The 20,319-nt window shown below is 39.9% G+C and overlaps 2 protein-coding genes and 1 long non-coding RNA gene across 5 annotated transcripts in view; 2 read left to right on the top strand and 1 right to left on the bottom strand.

The window, feature by feature from the left end:
- FAM189A1 (family with sequence similarity 189 member A1) overlaps positions 1-20,319 on the top strand; it is a 461,340-nt gene that overhangs the window by 289,904 nt on the left and 151,117 nt on the right. The gene's annotated exons all lie outside the window — the stretch shown is intronic.
- LOC122468326 lies at positions 2,212-13,724 on the bottom strand. Of its 2 annotated transcripts, none has more exons than XR_006293208.1 (5): positions 13,388-13,724; positions 10,231-10,314; positions 8,738-8,874; positions 4,180-4,339; positions 2,212-3,833 (listed from the first exon to the last, which is right to left on the bottom strand). It is a non-coding gene; the product is annotated as an uncharacterized LOC122468326 (long non-coding RNA). The 2 variants fall into 2 exon arrangements; XR_006293209.1 differs by having other exon boundaries at positions 10,231-10,281; positions 13,388-13,723.
- NSMCE3 (NSE3 homolog, SMC5-SMC6 complex component) lies at positions 13,765-16,464 on the top strand. The gene has a single exon (XM_043554847.1). It carries the CDS (start codon positions 13,879-13,881, stop codon positions 14,737-14,739), a length of 861 nt encoding a protein of 286 aa, XP_043410782.1. The 5' UTR covers positions 13,765-13,878; the 3' UTR covers positions 14,740-16,464.

Here is a 20,319-nt window from a genome sequence, read left to right on the forward strand (position 1 = left end):
AGGGGGAAGGGGGAGGAAAGGGATAGTGTCTGTTTTCAGAATCAAATAGGGTTAGCTTATCTTCAGGCCCACCTTGCAACCTTTTTTTTTTTTTTTTTTGTAAACATTTATTGTTGAGAGACAGAGAAAGAGCGTGAGCAGGGGAGAGACAGAGAGAGAGGGAGACACAGAATCTGAAGCAGGCTCCAGGCTCTGAGCTGCCAGCACAGAGCCTGATGGGGGGCCCAAACCCACGAACAACGAGATCATGACCTGAGCCAAAGTCATATCCTTAACCCACTGAGCCACCCAGGTACCCTGCAACTTGTCTTTCAATAGGACAGTGGAGTGACACCTCAGGCAGGCCTTACAGGCTCCCTCTCTGCTCAGAAGACCCCCTGGATCATTCCACTGTGGCTTGGAATGGCAGTTTCTCACTCTGAGCTCTTCCAGAAGATGCAGCCTTTCTCCATACTGCCTGACCTTTGGCCTATAGAGTTTTACTGATTTGGGCTTCCTGTGCTGAGCATGCACCTCTACCGTAGGCCAGCCATGGGGTGCAACTGTGAGTCAGCCGGTGGGCACATGCTACGCATCATCAGTAGCCACAGGATATAGGAGAACATGTGGCTAGCTGGCCAGCCTGGGGCTGTCAGAGCTCAACTGTACCCTGGTCATCATATTAGGAACACTTCTAGGCAGGAAACAGAGCTAGACTTGGGGGTGCTGCATGAGTCACTTGGGGGTGCTGCAAGGACACACTGGAACTCCTGAAAACCTCCAGAGCCTCAGGTTATACCTTCCTGTCTTCTCTTTCCAAGAAAACTGGGGACCAAGTTTGTAGCATAGAGTGAGGTCTTAGGGGTCAGGGACCAGCTATAGGCCAAGTGGCAGTGAACGAAAGACTCAGTCCCCTGCAGGATGGGCTGGAGAAGCTAAAATTCCAAGCCCATCAGGTGGATAGAGAAATGATGACTTTGCTGGAAAGTAAGAGCTGTGGGGAGTTTGCAGTATCCCCTTGTTCTAGTGTATGGCCGGAGTAAACTCCTCAGTAGGTACTCACAGGGAACCACTGGCTGAGGATGGGAATCACTCAGGCTAGGGTGAAGTTCCTGAAAATGAGGATGTATCTTCAGTACTTCCAAGCAAATTCTGCCTTTCCAACTTACAGACTGTAAATATCTGGGCAAACCAAAGATCCTCCCTGTTCCCAGATAACATCTAAATGTCTTTTTGCACAGAGAGGGAGGCTGACAGCCAACTTGTGGGCTTGTACCACTACCTTCAGCAGTGCTTCAAGCTGATGTTCAAATGTCTATAGATCTCAGAGCTAGGTGGAGGGGTTGGCACATGGCTAGTGACTGGGAGCCTTGGTTTCACTAGGCGAAATCTGAACAACCAACTGATATATTCCCTTTGTTGGGATTCTTTCATCCACAGAAATCAGTTGGGATGCTTTGGGCTACAAGTGATATAAAGCCCAACTCACAAAAGCTTCAATGCCAAAGGAAGTAAATTATCTCAAATAACAAGTTCAGAGGTGGGCTGCTCCAGAGTTAGTTGGTTCAGCAGCCTAGAGAAGTCATCCGGGATTCAGATTCTTTCCAGCTCTTCATTCTGCCAGTTTCAATATTTTGATGTGTTGGCTTAGCTCTACTCATGGTCACAAGATGATTGCCACTGCTTGAGGCATTACACACAGATGTAAAATGTGTAGAAGAGGATTTTTTTTTCCTGTGAACCTCTTTTTGAGAGCAAGTAGACATTTCTCAGACTCCCCCCCACCCCCCCACCCCCACCCCCCACACACACACTACCAAAATATTCCTCACATCTCACTGGCCAGAACTGGGCCACATGTCAACTCTTAAACCAGTCACTTGTTATTTTGGTTGTATAATTTATTTATAAATTTAAAAAATACTGCCCTTGAATAAGATTAATCAAGTGAACATGGGAATGGATGTTGATATTAAGTGGCAATAAGTTGGGCTAAATTTCTGTAATTTGCACCTAATAATCACACCTGGACACAAAGGATTAGCCATAAGCATAACAGATATATCCACATTAATCATTGTGTGAAATTTCTCAATATACAGTTTTTAAAGGTCCAAAGTAATAACCACACTGAATTAGGTAATTTGCTTAGAGGTGCATGTGAAAGGAAAAGAAAACATGCATGAGTAGTATGAACCACTTGGATAATTACAAACAACTGAACAGCTCAAGAAAATTTCATAAGCACATTTTTAATGACTGATTGGATCCTAGGAAGCAGTTAATTAGCTAACATTTGCTTTTCCCATGCCACCTCTCTCAAACCTGTGGGATTAATAAAATCTGAATTAAAAAAAAAACAAACACCTCTTGTTTCTCGTGAAAGAAAGATGCCCTGCTTTATCCAGCCAGATGAAGGGATGTTGTTGCCAGCTTCAGGAGGCAGGGATCCTTCAGGAAACCGAGCTCCTTGGCCTCTTGTGCATTTAGGGCTGGCTTTCCCACGGTGGCTTCCTGGTTGCTGGATGCAGCACTGAGGCCAAGCCAGCTGGGCGGGCACACAAGTAGGCAGCAGGTTCCCCTCTGCGATTTCTTCCTTCCCTGATGCATGTGATTCTCACCCGATGTGCAGGGCTTTCTCTCTTCCTTGAATCACTTTCTCACGCACAGCACTGGTACGTTTGCTGTCCAACATGTTGGTATTTATAAGGTTGCTACTTTCCCCTGGTGTTACAGGGTGTGTTCTGTTTTACCTATTCTGTTTCTTCCTTCTCCAGGCTTTGTGCCTCCTTTTGTCCAATTGAGGTCAAACTTGTTTATTCCCTGGAATGCCATTCTTTCTTATTTTCTCTGTTTAAGGCTTCTGAAAGCTCCACAGAGCTGCCAAAACATCTCATGCACATGCAAGGAAAGCACTTAGAGGATCCGGGACTGAAGTTTCCTTTAGTATTGAGCTTCTGAGGGTATCTTCTGAGAGAACTAGGGACGAGTTGGTCAAATTCTCTTCTTAGCAGGGTCGTCACATATGCCCTATATGATTTACAAGTTTTCATGGAATTAGAGTAGCAATTGGTCTTTTAATGCTCTAAGACAAGTGGATAGAAGTGAGAGTTTTAGTTGAGCATAGGTTTTACTTATTTGAATGGTTTTCATACTAAGAAAGGCAATGATCATCATACCTTTTTGTCCAGGTGAGAGAGAGAAAGTCCAGGTAAGAGAAAGTGTTGCCCATGTACAAAGGACAGAGCATCTGACTTTCTTATTCCCTCCAGGGAGAAAGATACTTTACATCAATTCTTAATTTCTGAAAATATTTTTTGGGGGAAGTATCACACTTACTGGACTATATGAACTGAAAAAAACTATTGTTGCTGTTCTTCTCCTTCTTCTTCTTTTACAGTTAAGATTGTCTTTTTTCTACCAGATGGGCAGCTTCCAGAAGGTACACATGGAAATCTGGTCAGCCAAATTAGTGAGTGGACTGAACCCCATGGTCAATGAGGTGACATGTCTCACCTGAATCACTCTCACATTTCTAGATTTTTTTTCTCTAAATTTTATTAAGTTTCACGATCTTTGTATAGTTCTTGTATATAATCTCATTGTTCCCGGTTGTCGTATTTAAGAAACTGTAGGAGCTAAATTCAATTCAGTATAGTGTAGTAAAGATATGACATCAGGGTAAGGGAGACTATGTCAAAGTTTGGGCTAGATCAATAAGCAAGTTATATATGTCTTCCTTATTAATCCACTGCATGTGTCTGAAAGGCTATTTTGGGGGTGGGGGTGGGTGTTGCCTTATTTTTTATTGTAGATCTTGTCTTCAGTGTTGTATATGGAAATGAAAAATGAGCCTGTGAAGCAAGGGAGAAGAACTTAAAATCACATACCATAAAATACTTATACTTTTGTAGATGTTAACTTATTTTGCATTTTTTTGTGAATATCCTGCATTGAGTTATACATACTGCACTATGATTAACTCAGAGGCAATTTTCACAGTATAGGTTGATATGTTTTGATATGGTAGATCTCTTTGAAAGAACAGGTACTTGTTCTTGCTTGTGAGTGGGAAGATACAGTTTTGAAACCACTGGATCACAATGCATGCACAATTGACTTTATTACCTATTTTTGATTTTGCCCTTCTCTCAAAAATATTTGAGGGCCAAGGCTATTTATGCAGCCCCCAAAGCCTACCTTTGTCTGATGTCTCTGGTACAGGAAGCCAGGAAGCAGCAGGAACAACCAAAGCCCCCATTTCCTCAAGATATTTTGCTGCTGTTAAAGATTCATTCAACATTAGAGTGGTTTTTAAATGGAGACCTCCACTTGTCCTAGAAGTCACAGAATTGTGTCACTTAAAGAAAAAGAGAGCCAAGTTAGGAAATTTATTGTCTTATGAGCAGATGCTCTGGGAAACTCAGGATGCTCCAGTATATGGACATCTAATAAATGAGGAACCAGGTATTTCTTTACATGTTACTTTCAGGATGGGCTTTCTATTTTCCTTCCAATATGTGTGTATGATTTATGATTTAGAATTCTTTCATATATGAATCATATTTTATAGCTGAAAGTTTGCCTAACTCAGCCCTGCCTTTCTGCAGGTGAAGAGGCTGAGAACTAACCAGTGAGAAGTCTTCCAGGACCCAGAGGAAAGAAATTGGTGGCAGAGGAAGGATGAAATTGTGTTCCATAAACCATATAGCATAAGGATGTTCATTAATCACCTAAAATATAAACAAAAATCTTTGTGACAGTGGAGAAATCATTATTTCAACAGTAGACTCCCCTCCACTTTAGTTTAACTTTTTAATTAAAAAAAATCTTGGGGTGCCTGGGTGGCGCAGTCGGTTAAGCGTCCGACTTCAGGCAGGTCACGATCTCGCGGTCCGTGAGTTCGAGCCCCGCGTCAGGCTCTGGGCTGATGGCTCGGAGCCTGGAGCCTGTTTCCGATTCTGTGTCTCCCTCTCTCTCTGCCCCTCCCCCGTTCATGCTCTGGCTCTCTCTGTCCCAAAAATAAATAAAAAACGTTGAAAAAAAAATTAAAAAAAAATCTTTCTGTTGGGGCACCTGGGTGGCTCAGTTGGGGCGCCTGGGTGCTGGGGCGCCTGGGTGGTTAAGTGTCCAACTTTGGCTCAGGTCATGATCTCATGGTTTGTGTGTAAGCCCCATGTCAGGCACTGTGCTGACAGCTCAGAGCTTGGAACCTGCTTTGGTTTCTGTGTCTCCCTCTCTGCCCCTCCCTGCTCACGCTCTCTCTCTCTCTCTCTCTCTTTCAAAAATAAACATTAAAAATTTTTTTTTTAATTCTTTCTGTTGCTATTGATCCAGAAAGTCTGGGTGCCCTAACTGCATCTACTTGATGGTTCTCATTACTGTTTTCTTAGTCTTCTTTTCTGATTTCATCTCATTACACTTCAGAAGGAACATCTTATTAAAGATTCTTCAGCTTGACCTTCTTCAGGTTCTTTTTAAAACAGGTTTATAAAGACATAATTAACATATCATAAAATTCACTTGTTTAAAGTATACAATGTCTTATTAGCATACTTCAGAGTTATGCAGCCATCATTATCTAATTTTACCACATTTAATCACCCCAAAAAGAAATCATATACCCTTTAGCAGTCACTCCCCATACCCCACCTTCCCCACAATAAAACTGTGTTCCACAGAAGCTGTAGCGTGTTGCGGTCCCACCAGCAACATATGAGGTTTCTCTGCATCCTTGCCAAACTTGATATTATCTGGCTTTTTGTTTAAAGCTATTCTGGTGAATGTGAAGTAGTATATATGGTTTTGATTTTGCATTTCCCTAATGACCAATTGTGATGAACATCTTTTCATGTGATTAACCATTCTTACATCCTTGGAGACATGTCTACTTAAATCCCTTGCCCAGTTTTACAATTGGATTTGTGTCTTATTGAGTTGCAAGAGTTGTTTATATGTTCTGTATATATGTCCCTTATCAGATACATGATTGTTTGCAAATAATTTCCCCCAGACTGCATAGATTGCCTTTTCACTTTCTTGAGTCTCCTTGAACACACACAAATTTTTAATGTTTATGAAATCCAACTTCTCAACCTTCTTGTTTATCACCTGGGATTTTAGTGTCTTATCTAAGAAATCATTGACAAATGCAAGATCATGAAAATTTGCTCCAATGTTTCATTCGAAGAGTTTTTGAATTTTAATTCTTACATTTGGGTCTATGATCCCCTTTGAGTTAATTTTGTATGTGGTGTAAGGTCAGGGTCCAGTTCATTCGTTTGAATGAGGATATCCATTATCCCAACACCATTTGTTGTTATCCTGCTGAATTATCTTGGTTCCTTTTTTGAAAATCTGTTAACCATAGATGCATGGATTTGTTTTTGCACTCTCACTTCTACTGTACTGCTCTGTATGTGTATCAGTTTACTAGAGTTGCCATAACAAAATACACAGACTGGGCGGCTTAAACAACAGAAATTTCCTCACAATCTGGAGGCTAGAAATCCAAGACCAAAGTATTAGCAATAGTGTAGTTTCCCCTGAGCCTCTCTTCTTGACTTGCAGACAGCTGCCTTTCCACTGTGCCCTCAAATGGCCTTCTTTCTGTGTGCACATATCCCTGGTGTTTCCTCCAAGGATGAAGAAGGATGATGTCCTTATGAGGGCATTAGTCTTATTGGATTAGCAACCCACCCTAATGGCCTCATTTTAACTTAATCCATTTAAAGACCTTATTTCCAAAATCAGTCACATTCTGAGGTAGAAGGAATTGGGACTTAAACTTATGAATTTGAGGAGGAGGAAGACACAATTCAGCCCATAACAATATGTCTTATGTTTGTGCCAGTACCTCACAGCTTTGATTACAATAGTGTTGTTCTGACATTATTGTGGAAGTATGAGGAAGTGGGACTCCTTCAACTTTGTAATTTTTAAAGAGTGTTTTGGCTATTCTGGGTCCCTGGAATATCCTTATGAATTTTAGGATCAGCATGTCAATTTCTATTTAAAAAAATGCAGCTGCGATTTTGATAGGTAGTGTCTTCAATCTTTTATATATATATATATGTATATATATATATATACATATTACATATATAATATGTATTATATATACATATTATATATAATATATATTATATATGTATACACATTTGGTTTGCTACTATTTTGATAAGGATTTTTGCATCTCTATTTGTAAGAAATGTTGGTTTGTAGTTTTCTAATAATGTCTTTGGCTGGTTTTGGTATCAAGACAGTACTGGACTCAGAATGAGCTGGGAATCAGTTCTTCATTTTCTGGAAAAGTTTGTAAAGAGTCTTAATTCTTTTGTAAAGAATTTTGGTAGAATTCACCAATGAAACCATCTGGACCTGGATTTTCTTTATGGGAAGTTTTTAAACTAAGTCAATCTTTGTTTCTTTATATTTTCTATTTCTTCTTGAAATGTGTGTTTCTAGGAACTTTTCCATTTCACCAAATTTACCTCATTTGTTCGTATACAGTTGTTTATTGCTCATAGCATCCCCTTATAAACTTTTTTTTCCTTTTTAAGGTTGGTAGTGATATACCCCCCTTCATTCCTGATTTTTTTGAATTTTATTTATTTTGAGAGAGAGAGCATGCAAGTGGGGCAGAGAGAGAGAGAGAGAGAGAGAGAGAGAGAGAGAGAGAGAATCCCAAGCAGGCTCCGCACTTTCAGCACACAGCCCGACATGGGGCTCAATCTCACAAACTGTGAGTTCATGACCTGAACCAAAATAAAGAGTCAGATGCTTAACCTACTGAGACACCCAGGTACCCACATTCCTCATTTTTTTTAATCAATGTGGGTGTTCTTTCTTGGTCAGTGTAGCTGTCAATTTTATTACTTCTTCAAATTCTTGGATCATCGTTGATGAGTTTTCTTATTTCACCTGTGCCAGGTTTGCACTTATTTCTTTCCTCTGCAGATCATGCTTTTGGGAGTTGCTGGTAAGGTATTAGGCTGGAACAAGTGGTGAGAGGCCCAGAAGTTTCTGGCACAGCTGACTTTGCTTTTATAAGCCATTGTGAATCAAAGAATACACTGTTTACATGTCTCCTGAGGCACCATGAAGCAACCTCTAGGAGCCCAGGCTTAAAAGGGAGCAAAACTGCTCAAGGCCTCATAGCATTTGACCTGCCTGTAAGGCTTCTACTGTGGGCAATTAGTCAGCAGCCTGGGGCAGGTTTTTGGAGAACTAGCCTCAGAAAGAAGACAGCTGCAGGCTCTCAGAAGGGAGACATGGGTTTCTGATGGCTGAATATCCACAAGTAAATGATCCTGGGTCTTCCCAGGCCTTGGAAAGGGGCAAGCCTTCTCCTTATCAGGTACCTAAGTTCTCATTTTCATCTCAGGGAGGAAGCAGCCCTGTACTAACTCTCTTCTCTGCAGACTTTGAAGAACCCATGGTCTTTGTGTACTCTCCAGCCTTGAAAGCATGCCTGCTTCAGTTAATTTAACTCAAAGGAGGGAACCAGGAAGAAGAGGGAATGAGAAACAGAGGACCTGTGCAAAATTATCATTTCTCCAGGATTCCTACAGCCACCTCTAAAGTACCTCGGAATATTATTTCTGGTTTTCTGTTTATAATTGTTGTCTCCTTCAGGACCACCAGTTATGCATAGGTGGGATCTTTCTTGTCTGCCTTCATTATTTCTGTATTTCGTTCCAATTCCCTTCTTTTATTCTTAACCCATTTCAATTTGCTCAGTTTTCTCAAAACTTACCTGTCTTATCCCTCTCTGGGTATTAGTTTTGTCCATTCTCCTTCTTGGTTCCCTTGCCCTGTGAGTTACCTCTGTTACAGGCTAAAGTGAAATCTAGAAGAAAAGAATGAGGCTTCTGTCATCTTGAACAGTGTGGCCTGTAGGGAAATGCTTTGGGTTAAATAGAACACAGCTACTCTAGAATAGCAAATGTTTTCAAATATGTTCTAAGTCATCTGAAACTTCTTTCTGCAGAGGTAAATCACCAGATTAGCTCACATGTACATTCCATATGGAAAAACAGTCTTTCCTGATTTTTACTTTGGCCTTATTGCCAGCAATTAAAATCATAAGTGCATTCCTCAACCACAGAATATGCCAAGAAACAATAAAAATATCAAATTATATTCAGATAACATCTGATTACATTCAGTAACCTTACAGGTAATATTAACTTTGTCTAGGCCCCTCCTTTTGAAACAAAGTCTCATTCCCTAATACCCTCTTTTCTCCTGCTTCATTGGGTTTGGATATTGCTTGGCCAGAATTTTTTCAGTTCCAAGTGAGGAGAACCAACTGGAAGCAGATAAAGTGAAAGGACAGCTGACTTGCTTTAGTAAGTAGTTATCCCTAGTTTGACCTTGAACTCAGGATCCAGGAGTTGGCAGCATTAGGATTTCTCCATCTCTTAGATCTCCTTTGAGCTGGCTTCACCATGAAGCAGGTTATGCCCAAGCAAAGGCAAAGGAGGCTAGGCTTCCATCACTGCTTAGCTTGTTAGCTCAGGGAAAGAGAACCTATGTGAGCCTCTGAAAGGATGCTGAATAGACTTCCGAACCAGTCTCTGTGGCTGCCCTGAATCATGTGCACTCAGGAAAAAAAGGTAGAGCCTTACTAAGGTCTCCTAGAGATGGGAAGGAGTTCCTAAAGCGAAAAGATGCAGAACAAGTGGCAAAAACAAGCAAACAAAAAATTTTTGGCCACCACTGAGAGACCTTGTATATTTACAATTTTATAACTTAACAGACCTTAATGATTTTCATAAGTAAAAGCCTCCAGGTAACTGGAAGGTTTGTATTTCTTGAAAAGAGTCTGAGAAGGTGCTTCTGGGCCAAATGGCTGCAATGCTTGGAAAGAGCTATCTCATCAAACTGCACCTCTCCACTCCCACCCCCCACCCCCGCCTCTTCCACCAGTCAAGGAAAGCTCTCTTGCCACTTAAAAGTATCCTTTCAAGAGAGATAAAGTGTTTTCATGTAGTCCTGCTGTGTGACTTAACCCGTATGGATCTTTGTTATGAATGGACACAAGGGATTTTATTACAACCATTAAAATATCTGGAATCGTTTTCCTCCTGTCTACTCACCAAAATAGTATCTGCCTCCCCCGCTCCAACTCCTTTGCTCACATACTGCATACGGTCCCACTTTCTTTCACTGGAAAAGGCAGTGAAGCTGCTCATATATGATGGCTGCATGCTTTTATCATTGCTTTTCTCCCCCAAAAGCCCTTACCTGCTTTTTGCACTAGGTTCCTGGCAGAAAAATTTAAATCTTTGTCTGTTTCTGCAAGAAATACCAGGGAGTGAAGAGGAGAACCTAGTAAATAAAGATGATTAGAGATTGCTGGCAGTCATTTGCTACCAAGGAGATGAAATAAAGCAATTAATTACTCAGACATCTAAAGAGCAAGTGATAGTAGGCATTTCTTTGTTCAATGCATTTGAAATCTCAGCTAGCTTAATTTTTGCCTCAAAGAATTTTTACTTTTTTGTCTAGTAATAAAAATATTAAGATCATTACCATAAACCATTTGAAAATGTTCTTCTTTTTAAACCACTTGTCTTTATTACTTCACTGGCTGAACAAAAAGTCATAAATGTCGTATTCAAGTCACACTGAATTTGCTGAAAATTTGAATGTGTATAACTGCTACGGCATGGTGTCACCATGAAGTCAAAATCATTCAGAATGTATTTCTCATTTATCTCCCAAGCAACACAATCAACATTAATTTCATTTTTAAAATAATTTTAATAGCACTTTAGTATGTTTTTTCCATACTTTTTTCTGATTTTTGTATGTACTTGTGTTTCACTGCAGTAAACATCTTTCTATATACAGCTTTGTAAAGTCCTCAGACACTTTCCTTAACATACACCCTCTGGAAAGAAGCAATCTATTATCAACTACCCTGTCCCACCTTATGCGAGGTACTTGGCAAACCTCTCATCAGTTCCCTAATGCCTGGATTATTATAGTAGTCCCCCCCCTTATCTGTGGTTTCACTTCCCACTGTTTCAATTACTCTTGGTCAACTGTGGTCTGCAAGCAGATGATCCTCTTTCTGACATAATCTCAGGTCAATACCCTAATGCTACATCACAATGCCTGCGTTATCCCCCTCACTTCATCTTATCACGTAGGCATTTTATCATCCCATATCAGAAGGGTGACATTTTGAGGGAGACTACATTTACATAACTTTAATTACAGTATATTGTTGTAATCGCGCTATTTTATTATTATTATTATTTTCAATCTCCTACTGTGACTAATTTATCAACTTTGTCATAGGTATATATATGTATGTATAGGAGAAAACATAGTATATATAAGATTCAGTACTATCTGCAGTTTTAGGCATCCTTTGAGGGTCTTGGAATGTGTTCCGCGTGGATCAGGGGAGACTACAGTAATCTCATTTCACGGATTTGGAAACAGAAAGGAGTGTCAGTAGCTGCCTTGATATTACACAGGTTCCTAATCTAGGTCCATATGGCTCCATAACTTTGCTTTTTTAAGGACACTATGTTTATGTTCTGTCTGCTTTAACATATGGTTAAGAGGAGTCTCTGAAGGTGCACTGTCTTAATTCAGAACCGCCACTTACTTGCTATAGGACAGTTAATATTTTCTCTGTGCCTGTTTCTTCCTTTGTGAGAAGAGAAACATAATAAACACACAGGCCTCACAGGGTTGTTGTAGTGACTGAAGTAATATATGTACACCACTTAGAATAGTCTGACCCTTTACAATAATCATTAGCTGTTGTTTGTATGTATTATTATTAGTGTTTGTGTCATTATCATCACAAGTTTTTCCTCAAACATCCATGGCTTCCCATGTCAATCTAAAATGGAGTGTGGGTCTGGGTGACTTCTCCATGTGACGCCTAAACTTCATTCTAGTATTATTAGATGTCTGTATTTTCTCATGTGCATTCTCCTGGACACAGTGTAGGGAGGTGTTTCAACTGAAATCTTTTCTGACTTTGAGTATGACAATCTGCTGAGTACAGATGCTGCTGAAGGACACTGCAGATTTACAATGAAAATGCAGCCTAATTGTTGACAGTGGCTTTCATCTCATTTTGCATTTCTCTGTTATCTGTTGGTTGCTGATTCTTCCTCCCTTCTTTCTCTCTTTCATCTTTTTTTGTTTTTAATTCACGTTACAGCTGATTCTATTGGAGGGGACTTTTGCAGAATTTTTTATTGCAGGAGGTTTAACATGAAGCCCAAATTTGTAAGGAAAATGGAGATGAATTTTCTCATTGTAAAAAAAAAAATGAGTGCCTTGATGATATATTTATTTTTCTTAGTAGGCTTCTGTCATTAAGACAGATGCTTGAGGATATATTGTTAGATCTTGCGTGGAACAGAGTTATTACTCATAGCTCACTAGATTTTAGCATACTTGCATCACAACATGGAGTATCATTTTACATTTAGTATTGCAGTTCCGATGCCATTATCAGATTGCATTTTCATATTGAATTACAAACAAAAATTTTATGTTACTAACACTTAATGAAATTTTAATAAGGTTGTGTTTTGATGCTATTATTCAAATAATGTGTTTTGAATTGCTTTCCTTTGAATATATTTGCATTAAAGAGGAAGTCAGTTTGATTTGGTTCTTTGAAGAGTTTTCCCACTTTCTGGGCGCTGCTTTCAATAAGATAAAGCAGGAAATTCAGTTTCTTCTCTGCAAGTCAGTAAATAGCAAAGGAACACATTTGCTAAGATCTGTAGAAATAATGGCAGCAGACTGCAGATGGTTTGAGCTAATGAAATGACTCATGTTGGCTATTAGGGTTGCACATGATACCCCTGGGTTCTCTTTTCTTTGAGCCCTAAGGCTAATATATAAAAAATTAAGAAATTTAAGAGATTCGCATTATTGCAGTTCTTGATCAGTGATGCCCAAAATTAACTGAGAATCTCTTGAGAGAGCACGTTTCTGTTTGTAGCATTCTTACTCATTTCTGCTAAAATTGTGGTTGTGGGCCCAACGCAATTTACGTGAGCAAGTGCTTTCCAAGAGAAATAAGCAAGAACACTTGATTGTAACGTGCTTTATGTGCTGGTTTGTCCTGGTTGTCTAGCAGGGGAAGTTTAATGCATAATTATAACTACTGCAATAGCAAAAACATGGTTAAGAGTCCTGTTTACAAGGCAAGCCTGTCTTTATCAAACATTCGTTTTTAATAAACTCTTCAGGGCATTAGAGAAAAGTAACTGGTGGTAAATGTTTAGGCCGGTTTGAACCTGCACCGAGGGGCGGGGGTGGCAAAGGCAAAGCAAATTAAGAGTCATCTGGGTCTTTTATTTTTTCAACGTCGCTGTATGTAGAGAGAAATGCTTTTACTTCACTTTCACACTCTTACCTTCCTCCTCCCCTTACTTTTCTCCCACATTCGTTCTTTGAGTTCCCTCCATCTGAAAATACTCGCGATTTTAAAACTCGTAATACTTCTGCAGTATTTGCCGGAGTCCGTGTGGTCCTAAAACGAGCCGCACACTTGCTTAGGAGTTTTGGTTCCTGTCCTCTATTTGGGGGGCTTGGTAAGGACAACACTTTTAATTACAACAAAAGCCACTGCTGTGACTCAAGGTGAAGCACAGACACCACCCGCTTCCTTCGGCCGACGCGCAGCGGCAAGGCAAACGCCCCTGACGCAACGCGCAGCCCTTGTGACGCAACACGCAGTCTCCGCCGACGCAAGCGCAGTCTCCGTGATGCAACGCGCCCACCCCCCCCCCCGGCCCCGCCCAAGGTCGCCCAGACGTGCCGTACGCCGACCCACAATTCCTGCTGCGTGCTGCTGTCCCGCCGCCGCCTCTGCCGCCGCCCGTTACGGCTCCCGCCGCTGGGGACATGTTGCAGAAACCGAGGAACCGGGGCCGCCCTAACACCCAGGCCGAGAGGGAGAGGGACTGGGCCCGCGGCGCCGCGGAGGAGGCCCCGAGCACCTCCCGCGGGGCGGGAGGCTCCCAGGAGGCCCGGGGCACGTCGTCGCAGGGCGGCCGCCGGGCCGAGGCCTCTCCCGAGGTGGGGCCCAGGTCCCAGCAGCAGCTGGAGCTGAAGGTGGCCGAGCTAGTGCAGTTCTTGCTGATTAAGGACCAGAAGAAGATCCCGATCAAGCGCACTGACATAGTGAAGCACGTTATCGGGGACTACAAGGACATCTTCCCTGATCTCCTTAAACTGGCTGCCGAGCGCCTCGAGTATGTCTTCGGGTACAAGCTGGTGGAACTGGAACCCAAAAGCAATACGTACATCCTGATCAACACTCTGGAACCGGTGGAGGAGGATGCTGAGGTGAGAGGCGATCAGGGCACGCCCACCACCGGCCTCCTGATGATTGTTTTAGGTCTCATCTTTATGAAGGGCAATACCATCAAGGAAACGGAGGTCTGGGACTTCCTGCGTCGCTTGGGGGTGTACCCCACAAAGAAGCATTTAGTTTTTGGGGACCCAAAGAAACTTATTACCGAAGAATTTGTGCGACAGCGTTACCTGGAGTACCGGCGGATACCCCACACTGATCCTGTAGACTATGAATTCCAGTGGGGTCCCCGAACCAACCTGGAAACCAGCAAGATGAAAGTTCTTAAGTTTGTGGCCAAGGTCCATAATCAAGATCCCAAGGACTGGCCAGCACAGTACTGTGAGGCTTTGGCAGATGAGGAGGCCAGGGCCAGACCTGAGACAGGTGGCCCCACTCCCTCCTCTTGAAGTCTGAGAGAGATTTGAGCTCCAGAGGAGGTGTCAAAGGCACTGGGTGATGGGGTAGGGGGGTGGGAGGGAGCATATTTCTGTAACACTCAAATGTGTGTGGCTTTAGGATGTGTTTGCAAACTTCTGTTCTCTTTTAATATTGTAAGTTATTTGGTTCCAGCTTTTCACTTATAAAAATATTAGGAGAGGATTTTTTTGTTTTAACTTGTGTTATTGTCTGTGTATTTTGGCATAAAAATTTTGCTAGCTTTATGCAAGTAATTGGAAAACATTGCACCATGATCTGGAACAGGTGTTTAAGAAAGAACACATTGGTCAATTGCTTTGGCGCCAAGAAAGTAAAAGCAAAGTGACTACTATCTGGTGTCTTAACTACCCAGTTTGTAAGTTAAAATAAAAGCCTTTATAAATTAAAAATAAAAATGTAATTGCTTATACTTTTTTTTACCTTAAGACAGCTATTATATATTTATATATTTTCTATGTATATAAGCATTACGCATCATCTAAGCAGTGTGCATATTGTATTTTCTCCGAATAACAATTTTTTATATTCATAATTCTTACCTCTGTGGCCAACCATTTAGTTCCATTTAGGTTTTTTTTTCCTGCTATAGTTGTAATAAATACAGTATCTTTGAAGCAGTTAAGCACTGTGCATTTTTCAATCGTGATTCATAAGATTAATTTCTTGACTCAAAACCAGCATATTAAAAACAGGTTTTTTCTTGCTACAGATTATTAAGGTAAAAGCGTTTTGTAGAAGTTGCTTTACTTTTGTGTGTGTATGTGCATATTGCATCACAATCTAAAATACATTTCCTACTGGATATAAAAAAGTTGATAAAACTGTTAGTGATTAACCATACTTGGGAATCTGACTACCTGGGTTTAGATACTGGTTTCACATAACTAGCTATATGAGCATGTTACTTATATACAGATGTTTTCTCACCTGTAAAACAAGCTCACGATGCCCATGTTATGTGTGGTAATGTGGTAATTTGATATTGGAAGTGTATGTCAAGTTCTTGGCACAATGCCCGGTGTGGAGGATTTTAGTTGTTAACTTTGTTCCTTAATTTTTTAAATTTGTTTTTTGTTGCTTATTTATTTATTTTGAGAGAGAGCAGGGGTGAGGCAGAGAGAGAGAGAGAGAGAATATCCCAATTAGTCTCTGCACTGTCAGCGCAGAGCCTGACCAGGGCAGGGCTCGAACTCATGAACCTTGAGATCATGACCTGACCCGAAACCGAGAGTCAGAGGCTTAACCTGACTGAGCCACCCAGGCACCCTAATATTTTAATCTTCTTGGTTTGGAGCAGTTAAATTTTTTTTTCAGGTTTTCTTTCATTATCTTCTAAATCATAGGATAGGAGTTACTGGTTCAAAAGTTACGACAATATTCTTCTAGCCTGATTCTATTGTGTGGTTTCATGGGAAAACATAACTCATGGTATATTGTGAGTATAGCCCACATAAAGTAAAACAGGACAGTTAGACCTAAGATCTCCCCTGGGCTTGAGAGCTAATTTTTTAGTGGAAAGGATATGGGTTTTGAGGTTGTCTGACAAATGGAATTTGAATTCTGGCTCATACTATGTCAGCATGGTGACTTGGGGTCAATTTTAAGTTTTCTGAATCTCAATTTATCTGTAAGATCAGAAAAACAGTAACTATATTATAGTTTGTTATATGTATTAAATGAATATGAAGAAAAGAGCTCAGTCTCCTCTCATTCCTCCATAGCTTCTGGCAAAATGTTGTTTATATTCAGAGATTCAACAAATAATTATTCAGTGAGTGAGTAAATTTAATTGTTTGGGGGGAAGGTACTACAAATTAACCCCAAAATGAGATAAGTACTTCAGTTCAAAAAAATGTGGATTTAATCAACACTGGACTGCCATCTAGAAGCGTCTATGGTGGGTTTGTAGTGGTATGACAGAATGTGATAGGCTAATTGTTTTTTTGGTTTTTTTTTTTCATTCTGTTAAATTGGAATTTGCATTTATTTCATCAGTTAGAATATAATTGGTACTTGAAGGCATTTCTCCTTGGTTTGCATTTTATTTCAGTGTATAAATTACCTCGCGACTAAGCATCCTGCTTACTGGTCCCTCACCTCACTGACTGCTTTCCCCTCTGGAGTGTTTTAACACTGGCATTTTCCTCCGTATGTGAAAATTATCATTACCCAGCACCCACTGTCGGTTATGTCTGAGGCAGATATCTTCTCCCAACACTTTTCTATAGAGATGTTAGCCATTTACCTTTAATGAGTTACCGTTTTGTTTCAGATTTTATTTTTTAAAGTTTTTGTTTATTTATTTATTTTAAGCAATCTCTACAGCCAACATGGGGCTCAAACTCTCGATCATGGGATCAAGAGTTGAATGCTTCCAACTGAGTCAGCCAGACACCCCCATTGTAAAATATAAAACATTACAGACCAGATCAAGCCCTTAGAGGTTCTACCCTTCCTGGAGGTGTCTAAAGTTTGTGGGTATCATTCCATTGTATGATTTAACACTTTTACCATGTATGTGTATATACATGAACAATATATAGTAGTATTTTGTAAGCTTTGATGACTTATATATGGGGTATCATACTGTACCCTTTTGCAACTTGGTGTTACAACTTACCCTGTTTTTGACATTTAGCTACAAAGATCTGATTTATTCATTTCAGTTGTTCTTTCATGTGGAAAAAAAGTAACTGTTTACTCATTTCCTAATGGTTAGACCAGTTCTTTCCAATTTTTTGCTATTTGCCTGCAGTATATCGTGCTTCCTCATACATGTGAGTTTCTCTAGCCAGAAATAAATTGAGCAATCATGGGGCATTGCCAAATTGCTCTTGAACTTGTATTAAGTTACATTCCACTAACATTTTATAGTTCTTTTTCACTGACCCACCCTCCTACTTCATATGAAAATTTGTCCCTTCCAGCTGTATAGTGGGTATGTAGTGATAGTTTATTGTACTATTAACTTGCACCTCTTGTTTACTAGTGACGTTAAGTATCTTTTGTTTGGGGTTTTTTTTGCCATATTATTTTGTTTTTTTATCTGTTAGACCTGTTTTTTAAAGATTTGTAAGATTTCTTTATATGTTCTGTGTATATTACTCCATTGTCATATCGTGCAAATAGCATGTCACGTTTCATTTTTTCTTTTGTCATGCAGATGATTTCATTTTAATGTGTCGAAATCATCAATGTAGTGCTTTAAAAAAAAGTCTCCCTAATCCTGATAAGTGTTAAAATTAATAAGTTAAAATTAATAAGTGTTAAAAATTTTGACTTACATACACATTTTTTTTTTAAGTTTATTTATTTTGAGCAAGAGATAGAGTGCACGCACTGAGTCAGGAAGGGGCAGAGAGGAGAGAGAATCATAAGCAGGCTCTGTGGTGTCAGTGCAGAGCCCTTTGTAGGGCTTGATTTCATGAACTGTGAGATCCTGACTTGGGCTGAAATCAGGAGTCAGAGGCTCAACAGAGTCACCCAGTCACCTCACATTTATGTTTTTAATCTTTTTTGGTATCATGATTTAAGGTATGGATATAGTTTTCATATTTTTTCCTATACAGATTGCCTAGCATCAATTTCTCATAGTTTATCCTTTCCACACTGATTTATAACATGTTCTCTTATTATAAAGCCATAACTCATATAAATAAATTTATGTCTAGGACCAAATTGATTTATTTGCTATCTCTTTGCCAATGCCATGCTATTATAATTCTATAGCATCATAACAAGGGTTTTTTTTCTCCTTTTCCACTTCTTATACCTTTTATTTTAGTCTTTTTTGCACTGGCTAGAACTGCAATATGTTTTTTAAAAAAAAATTTTTAATGTTTTTATTTTATTTTAGAGAGACAGTGCAAGTCGGGGGAGGGGCAGAGAGAGGGAGACACACAATCTGAAGCAGGCTCCAGGCTCTGAGCTGTAAGCACAAAGCCCGAAGCAGGGCTTGAACTTCAAGTCAGTGAGATCAACCTGAGCGGAAGGAAGTTGGATGTTTAACCAATTGAGCCACCCAGATGCCCCATGGAACTGCAATATGTTTTTGAAATGAAGTGGCAACGTAGACTTTAAGAATGTTCCTGATTCCTTGTTCCTGATTTTAAAGGGAATCATATTTAAAGTTGTACATTAACTAGGTTTGCTTTTAATTTTTTCCCCAACAAATATCTTTAATTGTGTTTTTATATTCCCCCTTTCTAGCTTGCCTAAAGATGTTTAAAAAACTTATGCATAGCTTTTTAAATTTGTATCATGCTCTTTATTAATCTGCTAATGTGATTAAATTTTTATTTTTACTCTGTAAGTTCAGTATACTTTTTGATACAGTTTAGTGTAACAACACTGATAGGTTTTTCTGATATCTGAGCATCCTGCAAATCTTCTTGTGAGTGATACATATAAAAGATAGTTTTTTTATTTGCTAAAAATTTCTAAATTTTATGTCTTTGGTCGTAAGGGGAATTAGCCTGTAATTTTCCTATATTTTATTGTCATTATTGGCTTTGAGATTACACTTATTTATTTTAATTTTTTAATGCCCATACTTACAGAAAAGTTGCAAGTACAGTGCAAGGAATTCCACCCCCCCCCCAACTATTTGAATGCATTAGTTATCATGTTTCTTTAGTCTCTTTCAATTTGCAAACAGTTCCTTAATCCTTCCTTGACTTCCATGATCTTGACATTTGAGGACTACAGGCCGTTATTTTGTGGAACATCTGCAGTTAGGGTTTGTCTGCTATGCTTTGTGATCAGATTCAAGTTATGCATCTTTGGCAGGAATACCACAGAAGTGATGGCAGTGTTTTTCCTTTAGGATCCTATCAGTGGCACAAAATATTAATTTGTCCTATTATAGTCTTGATCACTTTGGTTGAAGAGATTTTGTTTTTTGGGGTTTTTGTTTCTGTTTTGTTTGTTGTTTTTTCATCATTCCTCTCTACTGTGAAATTGTTTTGTTTCTCTCTATAATAAATCAGTAAGTTGTGTGGAGATACTTTGAGACTTTGTAAAATTGTATTCCTCACCAAATTTTCAGTTTATTCGTTGTCTATGTTTATCTGTATCTGTGTAGACTCATGGGTGATAATCTTGTACTATCATTATTTGATACATAAATCATCCCTGATTTGGCCAGTAATAACCTTTTTCAGCTGGCTTATGTGTCTTCAGCCCACCCCCATCATTCTGAGACTTCCTAACTTTCTGGATCTGTCCACTATCTACTGAAAACTGTGGGATTCCATTAATAATATCATTTCCACTCTAACACCACAGTGTTTATTCTAGCTTTTCCCCTCTCTGTCTTTGTATTTATCTTCTCCAACAATGAGCAACTTAGATCCCGTTATTCTCATAATGCTTATTTGATCAATCCCCCTATACATAACAAGTCTCCTGTTGTGGCTGCCCTACCCTCCCACATGGGGATGCCCTTTGCCCCCCAGTGCTGAGCTGACATCCTGCAGGAACTACCCTTCTGGGCATGCACCCTCCTCACAATGTTTGAGCTCTGGCTCCCTCCTGGGGCTTTTGCCTTT

This window comes from Prionailurus bengalensis, chromosome B3 (genome assembly GCF_016509475.1).
Source record: "Prionailurus bengalensis isolate Pbe53 chromosome B3, Fcat_Pben_1.1_paternal_pri, whole genome shotgun sequence".
NCBI lineage: Eukaryota > Metazoa > Chordata > Mammalia > Carnivora > Felidae > Prionailurus > Prionailurus bengalensis.

What these genes read in the sequence shown, in the direction of transcription:
- NSMCE3 (XM_043554847.1), top strand. Translation starts at nt 13,879, where the DNA reads ATGTTGCAGAAACCGAGGAACCGGGGCCGCCCTAACACCCAGGCCGAG.